The sequence below is a fragment of the Ursus arctos genome, unplaced genomic scaffold (assembly GCF_023065955.2).
Source record: "Ursus arctos isolate Adak ecotype North America unplaced genomic scaffold, UrsArc2.0 scaffold_2, whole genome shotgun sequence".
NCBI lineage: Eukaryota > Metazoa > Chordata > Mammalia > Carnivora > Ursidae > Ursus > Ursus arctos.
The window spans coordinates 33,679,776-33,690,098 of record NW_026622874.1 but is presented as its reverse complement, the minus strand read 5'-3'; the positions used below and the strand labels follow the sequence as shown (position 1 = coordinate 33,690,098).

Here is a 10,323-nt window from a genome sequence, read left to right as displayed (position 1 = left end):
AAGGAAGGAAAATTTCAAATGCCCTGTGGTGTCAAAAAGAAACAATTCAGTTTCTCCTGTCAAAGTCATTAAGATTCCACCTACAGAGTGAGATATGGCAGGTGCTGATACCCTCGTCAAAGCAGTGGTCCATTAGCTTTTGTAATAAACACGTAACTTGAGTGTGGCAGCTGTTCACTGGTCCTCTGTCCTCACCCCAAAATATGCTCAGACAACAATATTTTCACTTCATTTATTCCTTCAAAACAAGTCACTTCATACAGCATTAGGTATTTAAAATCACAGACCTCTTAAATAAAATACATTCATCTTACTGACAATGGCAAAATCACATTAGAGTCGTACAAAATGAAGTAAGACATCTCCCACGCAGCAGTAGTGCATTAACTTTGAAAAAAATGCTGGCAAATAGACAACAGAACACTTTTAAAACAAAAAAAACACTGTCCATCTTAATGAAGAAAAATATGCCAAGAAACAGAACTCCCTTCTGTTTTGCCCTTACCTACTACTTTTTCAAGTCATGTTCTAAGCTCTAAATTTGACAATTCGTGGTTTCCTTCTTGCCCCAGGAATCTCCACCTCGCCTCCAATCCACCAATAAAAGAAATAGAGGACTGTCACTCTCTATCCCTTTTAACAAACTTATACATATTTATTCTGCATTTTAAGCGGAATTCAATACTACTTTAAAGGGAAAAATTACTCTTTGCTAAGGAAATTATATTTCCTGTAAGCAGCCTGAGTCATGAATGACACCAAGGTGAACTGGAAACCTGACAAGAATTAGGTGCCCTGGTCCTTTTAAGTAACTTATGGGCTACAACTTACTGCATATCCTATACCAGGTTTAAGATCAGGCTCATGTAATCTTAGCAGAAATTCTAAACCTTTCTTAGGTTAACCTCTTACCTACAACTTAACCAAATCACATCTTCACATCCCTAAGCTCCTAGATGTGGGTATTTTTAAAAGAGAAGTATAAAAAGGCATCAGAGCAAAACGCTTCTATTCATGGTTTATACATTAATGACATGCTTCTCAGTTATGGCCCTGCTACAGTCCATGCCAAGAAACGGGTGAGGAGAGTTAGGAGGACACAATCCATTGCTTGAAACATTTTTCAAAAAGCGTTATTCATGACTAAGGAATGTATCCATTTGAGGATCTCTTCTGTTTAAGTGGTACTTTATCCCCCTTTCTCTTTAATTTAAAATAGCAATCTCCTTTAAATTCATATGGACCAAGACCTAAATCAGCACCCCACAACTCAGTATCAAGGTAACAATTTCTTCAAAATCAAATATTCAAAGCACTGTAAACAAAATGCCAGCTTATTTTTAGAAAACAAAAAAATAAATAAAACCCTCTCCCACAATCAGGCATGTTTTATAGTCTTTCTAAACTGAATTTAATGTGTTGAAATATTGTAACTCTTAGTAAGAAAACATTTTTAATGAACCAGCTTATTCAAATCAAGTGTTTCACTTTAGACTTAAGAATGACACTTTTAAGGCTAAAAAATCAGCTCCCTTAAAGTAAGTTTGCTTAGAAACAACAAATGAAGAGTTTTGAGAATCTAATCTTTTCCAAGTTGTTATAGTCATCTTTGTGCTACAAGGACAAATTTGAATACTGCACTGTACAATGAATGAGAAAGAACAACCACATTATAGAAACAGGTAACTTTTTGAATGCTAGGGCACAGAGCATGCTCCTGTTACTGAAATCAAGTTCCACTGTTATCAAAAACCAGAATGTTGTACCACTGGATACACTATACATTGATGGTAATTGTTGATTTAGAAGAGCTGATTGTTAGCAGCTCAAGAATTATATTTTAATGCCTTTAACAAGACCCCTGGAGAGGGCTAACATGTAAACTTTTACTTCATATTTTTTTAAAGTGCTGCAAATAATAACAAATGTGTGTCTCAACACATGAAAGAACATAAATCTTAACATAATGAAAGTTTAAGAAGGCCACCTGATCCATAAAACAATTATTCTGCTAATTTTACATACTCCTTATTCTAACTTTTTCAAAAAAGACATAGAAAACTATGTTTAGCTAGGGCAACTTGCAACATATATGTTTTAATGCCTACACAGGACAGAAAGCATATGCTAGATAAGCAAGTTGGGCGTGGGCACTTAGGGGCATTTATAAAGAGATAACACATTAATGCATTCCTGATTATGACTTTGCTGGGGCTTGAACTTCAAGGAATAATCAACTGGCATGATTATATTAGTTTTTGCCAACAGGGTCAAGCTGACCAGCAGCCAAACTTTCAAGGGTACCCCTCGACTACGCTCATTTTCATGGAAATAATAATAATATTACTTTATGGGAAATAATTAAGAAATCAACTAGGAATGATTAACAAAAGATGTACCACACTAATGTCCTTATATGGCTATCACATCACAAAATTCCCAGGAATAATAATTTTAACCCCTGAAAACATTCTACCTAGAAGCGCATCTTCACCACCCTACACCGGATCTCTAAATCCAGAGGAGTAAGGGAAAGAAGAATAAGAGAAAAGAGGAGTGGGGGACAGGAAAGCGCAATCTTCATTCATTCAGCCACTAGTGTAAACTATCCTCATTTGAATTAAAAAAATATTCTTATATGGCACTCAAAAAAGAAATAAATAGGAAGAAGGGTTTCATTCTGCTCAAGTGCAAATTTAAGAAAAAGTTTCTTTTGATCCTGCTGCAAGTACTAAATCCATAGTTTTCAAAATTCTGAAGACTAGAATTTACACACATTAATAAACTAATTTCAAGACTTTAGTAAGTGCAGTAAAAAAAAAATCTTTAGATTCTGTGAGGTTTACAAGCTTGAGTTTAGAAAGAGCACAAGTTTAGGTTCTGAATCCTCAATAACTAAATCAAACTGTCTGCAAATAATGCATCACCTTGGATTTTCCATGATCAGAACATTCAAGTCCTAATGCTGAATTTCAGCAACTAATTAATTTATAACTCATTATTGAGAGCCATTTGAATGAGTTACTGGTGTCCAGTCGGTGAATGGACAATCTAGGTAACAGGTAAAATAGAGTAAGATCCCCGGAATAAATACTTGACACTTGCTATAGAAGTATAAGCTTAAATATGAAAACAAAAACACTTAAAATGAAGGGGTTTAATTTGATAAAATATCAGGTTCTATTTCTATTTGTTAAATTAATCCAATGTAGATAAAATATACTCAATTTTAAAGTGACAGAAAATTAGGTTGGAAAACATACCAATATATGCTTGGTACATTATAAATTACCCAATAAATATGTGTTACATGAATAAACTTCTCTAAAATTCCAGTAAGCAAATGTCAAGTTTGGCTCCTGAAGTACCTACCACAGGAAGGCAAGCTTTATGAATGATGACGTGTAAAGCTCAAGTTTGATGGGTGTTACCCAGTGATATACTCTTAACTGCTAGTTTTAAATGTAGTTTTTTTCTGGGGGAACTAAGAGATACAAAAATCTTCTGACCAAAATGACAGCCAGGTACAAAGAGATCTTCAAACATATTTGTTTGTACATATTATGATTGCCAAACATTAAGTATCGCAAGCTCACAAGTGCTATTTTTAAGGCTCAGTAAAATAGAAAATTAAACACTTTTAAGTTACACTTAAACCATAACTTATAATGCCTAAAGCAGCTATTCACAAAATAGGTACTCGAGAAATGTCACCTAATGATTTCAAACATACTTTGTGAATTCTTCCTTAAAAGAACTTGTCCAATAAATTGTTTACATGCTCCTTAATTTTAGATGGCCACCTCCACCAAGTGAAAGTGCTAAAAGTAAATCTCAATTTTAAAACATTTGTCAAGAAGATATGCTGAAAGAGACAGAAGTGCTTTAAAGTATACCATTGGTTTTGTAAGTGAGATACTTCACCAGAAAATGAGACCAAGAGAACAAAACTGCACAACAGTAAGCCTCTTCACATTTTGTGCAATAATACGTAACAAATTATAATTTAGCATCCCTGATCTTCAGAAGAATTAAGAAAAGAGGTAGAAAACTTTTATCTGGAAGATCTCATAATGAAGCTAATTTTAGAGGGTGTGCCTTGCAGTTTGGCCCACCAAGCAAATGACTACATGGCTAATATTAGGAAGAAGCAGAATTCCAAAAAAGCTGAATAAGGCAAGGATTTAAAAACTGTCGTATTTTGGAAGTGAAACAAATTCAGTCAATGTTATTATCCCAACTACTTTAAAATTCTTCAAAAGTCAAAGATTGTAAATAAGCAAAAGTGCTAATTTGCAGAAATGTGAAATTATTCAAAAGAGCATTAGTGGCCACATAAGGCTAGCATGGAAAAAAATACTGCTTAGTTAAGCAAAAGATCTCACAAAAACCAAATCAAAGCACAGCATTATCACTTTAGACAAAGGCTGTTTTTTAGGAATTAGAGAAAAAGCTGAGGAAAGTTAATTCCTCCAGACAAATCTTTATGTAAAAAACCAAAAATCAAGCAAATTTCAAGAAACTTCAATTAAAAAATAAATACCCTGCTTAAAGTTTTTATCTAACGTAACAAACATCAATAAATGAGTTGTGTTAAAACACGAGGCCAACGGTCTTTTAAAGCTTTAGTAAGCTGCTCAGGCACCTTTTCCCTCATACATTCTACTTTTATACACTAGAAATCCTAAATTGGGCACTATCAGTTCCTTAGGTCATTCTCAAGGAACACACTCATTCCTGTAAAAATTGCTTATAATGTACTTATAACTGGTTAAGTACACATTTATAAAGTCTACCAAATTGTAATATAAAATCGGTTTTGACAATTCTGAGTATCTTCATTTGAGGAATCAATTCATAATTTAGAAACTATTAACTCAATCAGAGTTTTTAAAAGGACTCAATTATGGAGACATTGTGGTTTATGTCCAGTGGCCTCTAGGGAGGCCTTCCGCATTACTCAAAATATGAAGTTGTTTTCTTCTATAGGTTAATGCTGCTGGGTGCTAGTTTATAGTACTAAAATTCAAATCTTCGGGTTAGTGTCAGTAGGTGGCAAGGACCACCTGTTCTGTCACCCCAGCAGAGAAAGGGTATGTATCACCACTGTAGACACAAATCTGTAAACTTGCACACTAATTTTAATCTTAACAAGGAATTTCAGTGTCTTAGTGGTTTTAAGTTAAAAGGATGGTTCAAGCATTGTGTCCTTTTGTTCTTTAAGGTAATGAATAGCTTATTGGAAAACCCAGAGCCTTCTGGATCTGTGAGGTAGTAGGCGGCAATCCTCATCATGCATAGATCACACTTCTCCGAAGTTGGTATGGCCTGTCTCCTTGGCATGGTCCCTTGCTTCTGCTTGTCCAGTTAATCCCTTCTGACATACCATACATCTCAGGGTGAAGCGGTTTACATCAGTAAACTGTCTTTTTCTTCTGGCTTCATCTGCTAATTCCAGTGCTTGTACAAGAACAATATCATCATTCGAGGAGAAAATGGTCAGAGGTGGGGTGTCTGGGTCAGGGAAGTTACGCTGAAGCGGATCATAGTGGATGCCATCATATATAAGCAGGACCCTTTTGGTATATCCTGCATCTTCCCCAAAACGATCAATTCTTACTGTCTGTGTATCCACTACACATATTTCACACTGATAAAATTTAGACAAAATTGATATCTCAATAGCTCCTCCCCAAGTATCATCCCTTTTGATCCAGTCACAGTACTCTTGATTTGTTTTTCCCAGGATTGCCTCACTATAGAAGTCTGGATCACTTGCTACAATCTGTGCTATGAGGCGTCTCATCTCAGGGGCACAAGCTGGATTCAGGACTCCTCCTTCTACAACATAGTATACACTGGTAAAGAGGCAAGAGTTGTCTGCTGGGACCACAGTTCTGCCAAGCACAGGCAAAGTTTCCCTGACGTAACTAGGAGCACCATGTTTTGTAAATGCAGGTGAAGTTTTGGGCCTGGTTTGGTCTTCTTCAACGATCAGCATGTCGCCTGTTAAAAATAAAACAAATCCAGAACTGCAGAGAAATTACAGATGAAACTGGTTGTTCACTAGCCAAGTCTGTAAATTACAAACAGAAGGAGTTGAAGTATAAACTGGGTTACTAGGGAGAATACAGTTTTACAAACAGGCAACCAGTAATACTTCTTGTTCACTCAATCTCCATAAAGATGAAAACAGAACAAAGAAAAACATTTTAGGCTGCATTCCAATTCAGTGAAGGAGCCCTGCTTACACACCTTTATACTTACTTAAACAGATATATTTCAAGAACAAAATTTCCTTAAGGCTTCCTCTCTCTGCATTTTAAAAGCCCACTCTTCCAAAAAGTGTTTACCCTAGACTAGGCCACTAGGGGGTTCTCGATCTTCCGAAACTTAACAAAGCCATCCTGTTTAGTGTTGACAGGATCCTTGATACAACAGCTGGAAGCTTTTAATGATCAATATTGCTGTTCGAGTTTTAATACTGGACAGAAACAACTGCCACTGTTTAGAATCTGAAAGGGCCTCCAGTGGATGTGTAAAACCACACTCTAAAATGAGTATACCTATTTATCTAAGTATTTACGAAGGTGATTGAAAAAAACCAACAGGGGAAGCAAAAAAGAAAAGTGTCCTGAATCCTTCAGACCTGCTATCTTCTTTCAGGTTACAGGGGAAAGAGCCATCAGGACAGAGAAAATAGATCTTATTTTTTTAGACTTTTGTGGATGCAGAAGGAAAACAAAACGAGACCGTGTTTCAAGGTAAGCTAGAAAGCAGACTGAGGAGGCGGGGGGGGGGGGGACTCCCAGGCTTTGGGCTTCTCATATAGGTTGGGCCCTCCCTCTCTCTTTCAACCATATATAAAGTCGAGGAGTTGCTAACCACTTGCCCCGGCCTCCGTCAGAGTTCTTCGTTCTTTAACCTATCCTTATCCCTGTTCTCAAACCCCCCAACTAACCCACAGACTAGTTTTCTGTTTTTCCCCACGCCCCTCTCCGTCCTCCCAGGGCTTTCCCTGGCCCGGGCTCAATTCCCTTACCTGACTGGATGGGCAAATCCCCAAGAATGGTATCCTCGTTGCTAAGATCCAGGCATTCAGGCGGGTATCCGACGAGGATTCGCTGACAGCCGGGGGCGATCCCGGTGATGGCGGCAATTTGGTCCTGGAGTTCCCGCACCTGGGTCCGGCTAGACAACCCCTGCAAAACATGGGTGCCATCCTTGGCCTTGCAGCGGAGCCGCCACATCGTGTCGGTCCAGCTGCCCACAGGCCAGACACCCGTGGTGCCAGCTTTGGTCCCGGCAGCAGGTTGGCAGACGCCGCCGGGGCAACCGGCCGCCGGATGGACTCCAAAATGGCCACCCTTTGCCGGGCCAAACATCGCGAGAAATCCCTGGTGGCCACAGATCTCGCGATACTTTCTTGCAGCGTAAGCCCTAGCACTTTAAGAAGCGCGAACTCTCTTAAAGTGATAACTAACTTACTGCGGCCAACCCTACGGGAGTCAAAGCCTGAAGATTTATTCGTATTCCTAAAGTACAAGTGGCTTTGCTACATGTACAGCGAGTGAGGTGCCCTGTGCTTTGGCAGCATATATACTCAAGGAAAGGGGGTGGAGGAAGGAGTTCCTGAATCGGGTACATTGGAATGTAACCTTGCACTTAATGAGGTCGGAAATTACTCAATGGGGCTTCCAAACTGCACCAGGAGAAATAAGAGTCATAGTTCAGAACGCAAACGAATGCCAAGAATGGTCAGCGAGTCAAAAGACCTGTCAAAAATAATCAGACACTCGTGACGAGGCTCATGACTGCAGCAAACATTGATTCATTGAGGTGAAGGAAGCCGGACGACTGGCCTTGCCACCTTGATGCAGTAACTTGAAAACGTCCATTTGCCACATCAGAAAGCGCAGTATGAGGTCAGCATCTGGGCCTACGGCAATTGCTACATTTGGGTGGTAGCAGTATAAGGAGGAGGAGAGAAGAGGACTAACATGTATCAGTCGGATTCCAGTTCAGGCCCTGGGTTTACAGATAAGACGACTCCATTCCTGCCTTCAGTATTACAAGTACTGTCATGGGGAGAGAGGGTGGGGTGTAAAAGGTACATAACTACTGAATTTCACAGCCACGTGATAATGCTAGATTATGTGACCTTTTCCAACCCTGTATCCCTAGAACCAAGGGCTGTGCTTCACAAATAAGTGCTCAATAAATACCTGATGAATGGATAAAGGCAGTTGTACTGGTGCGGATGAGGCAACCATAACATAACACAGAGAGCTGTAAAAAGCTTCAAAAAGGAGATACTAGTTGAGCTGTTTTGAAGGATGAATCCCCAGGTGAACGAGGAATAAAGACATCTCTGAATTTCCCTTTTCCAAGAAATCCACATTGTTCTTTTCCCATCCTGGATCCGAAGAAGCACACCTGCGTTGCGTGGATTTATCCACAGAATCAAGCATCATCAGAAGGGCCTGGGGGCAGCTGTAAAAAGTTCGCTGGAAATATGCAAACTCACCTCTACTATAAAAGCCTCTCTCTACCTCTAAGTTATATGGAAGCTTTGCCTCTTTTGACCGCTTTTGTGACCCAATTTTTTTTGCTGAAGCAATTTTCCTTTTTGGTCCTTCAAGAAGACCAAAACAGATGGTATAGCGTGGGAGGGAGAATAAAGGCGACGATTAGAAGACCTACTGGAGTACGTGGATGGGCCAAGGGAAGTTCCCAGTTCAGCAGTGAGAATAGTTGATTTTCTTAGGTTACGGTGTCTGGCCAATGGGAAGGATATGCAAACACCCTAAGGTGTAAAGAGCTCAAGTACGGTGGTAGCTTACTTTAGCAAAGCACCACCTTCTAAAGTTTACGTTTCAATTTACGGATCTAACAAGATCCCTCTGGGATTCAGGGAGGAAAGCGTTAACTTCCACAGCGTTTTCCCGTCGCAAAAAGTCACATCCTCTCTAGATGTCTGTTTCGTCCCCTCTCGCGAGAGTATGAATAGACGCCTTGCGTTTTATTAGCCCCGCCTCCAGCCCTATGAGTTGCCTAGCAACGATGCAACCAACCTCCAAAGTGCGAGGAAACTTGGAAGCTTACGATCTTTCGGCTTCACAGTTTCTTCCACCTTCGGGAGCCAGCGTCAGCGATTCCGATTGGAGCCCCGCCCCAGGGAGCCTGCGGCCGCTGGATTGGCCGATGATTCTCTCCAGGTGAGGACAGACGCCAGGGTGGCGGAGCCTGACAGGGGCACGTGATTTGCCGGCTACGAGGGTGCCGGCCCGGGCCACAGTGTGTCAGCTCCCGTCCGCAGCCTAACGGGACAAGTGCCGGGGCCACTGCCGGGAGGGAGCTTAGGAGGGATCATAGGGTGAGCGGTGGCTGTATGGCGCCTGGAAGGGCCGGGCCGGGGCGGGTGGGAGGAGGCGGGCTGCGTGCACCCGGATGAGGTGCGGGACGGTGATGCCTTGCCGTTTTCTGGGAAGTGCCGGCATTGCTGGGAGTGCGGGCGTTCGGGGACCGGGAGCGGCGGCTGGTGTTCGGCTTGGAGGATCTGTCTGGGCAGTGGAAGAACAGTGCAAGGTCCTTGAAGCAGTAAGACCTTCGGTCCTCAGGAGCCCCTTGTCTGGGTGTGGTGCGTGAGCAGGAGGCTATCCCACCCTGGTTCGAGTCAGGACTTATTATTCAGCAAGTGACCTTGGCGAAGTCATTTACCACCTCTTAGCGCCCCAGTGTTCCTTATAGTGTGCAAACCACGGGATAGATGGGAAGAGGGTGCAGAGCAAGGGCTTGAGAATGGGAACACCTGAGGAGAGATGGTGACGCGCTAGGGTCGTCACGGGGTCCAGTTACAGTTTTTCCTTAGGGAACATGATCGAGATGTCCCACTGAATCCTGCCATTGGACTGCAGTGACTTTATGATAATGAACTTGATCTATTCGCAACCCATCTCACCCTCGACTTCTGCCATTACTCTCCCCAGCTTTTTAAACTAGAATCTGAGGTCAGGAAGGAACTTGGAGAAGCCACCTCATTTGATTAAACGCAGCTTTTCAACTTGTAAATTAGGAGAAAGTAACAATGGTAGCAAAACATGCCTTATCGAAGGATTATTAGGAGGACTGAAGGAGCTAATTTATGTGAATGTACCTCCTAAGTCAGCATTAAAAAGACCAGATTCTAGTGCAGCTGAGTCTATAGATGAGGAAACAGGGCTAGGAAGGACTTGTCAAAGGGCCTGTAGCTATTAATCTGGAGCAAGAGGGCTGGACTTGATTTTTGGCCCAGGATTCTTTCACTTCTACTCCACTTGTCCT

General features: G+C 41.1%; 2 protein-coding genes across 10 annotated transcripts in view; one reads left to right on the top strand and one right to left on the bottom strand.

Annotated features, from left to right (window-relative positions):
* Positions 1-218: 218 nt before the first annotated feature.
* YOD1 (YOD1 deubiquitinase) lies at positions 219-7,553 on the bottom strand. Its single transcript, XM_026480742.4, has 2 exons — positions 7,043-7,553; positions 219-6,006 (listed from the first exon to the last, which is right to left on the bottom strand). Exons 1-2 carry the CDS (start codon positions 7,383-7,385, stop codon positions 5,303-5,305), a joined length of 1,047 nt encoding a protein of 348 aa, XP_026336527.1. The 5' UTR covers positions 7,386-7,553; the 3' UTR covers positions 219-5,302.
* Positions 6,429-10,323, top strand: part of PFKFB2 (6-phosphofructo-2-kinase/fructose-2,6-biphosphatase 2) — a 27,403-nt gene continuing 23,508 nt past the window's right edge. For 4 of the 9 annotated variants that reach the window (XR_008960351.1, XM_048225167.2, XM_048225169.2 and 1 more), the window contains exon 1: positions 7,448-9,218. The gene's annotated coding sequence lies outside the window, so the exon portion shown is untranslated. The other 5 variants (XM_026480740.4, XM_044377773.2, XM_057315043.1 and 2 more) reach the window with 4 other exon arrangements.

What these genes read in the sequence shown, in the direction of transcription:
- YOD1 (XM_026480742.4), bottom strand. Translation starts at nt 7,385, where the DNA reads ATGTTTGGCCCGGCAAAGGGTGGCCATTTTGGAGTCCATCCGGCGGCC. An exon ending in GGATTTGCCCATCCAGTCAG is followed by an intron (nt 6,007 to 7,042) that starts GTAAGGGAATTG and finishes TATTTTTAACAG; the next exon opens with GCGACATGCTGATCGTTGAA.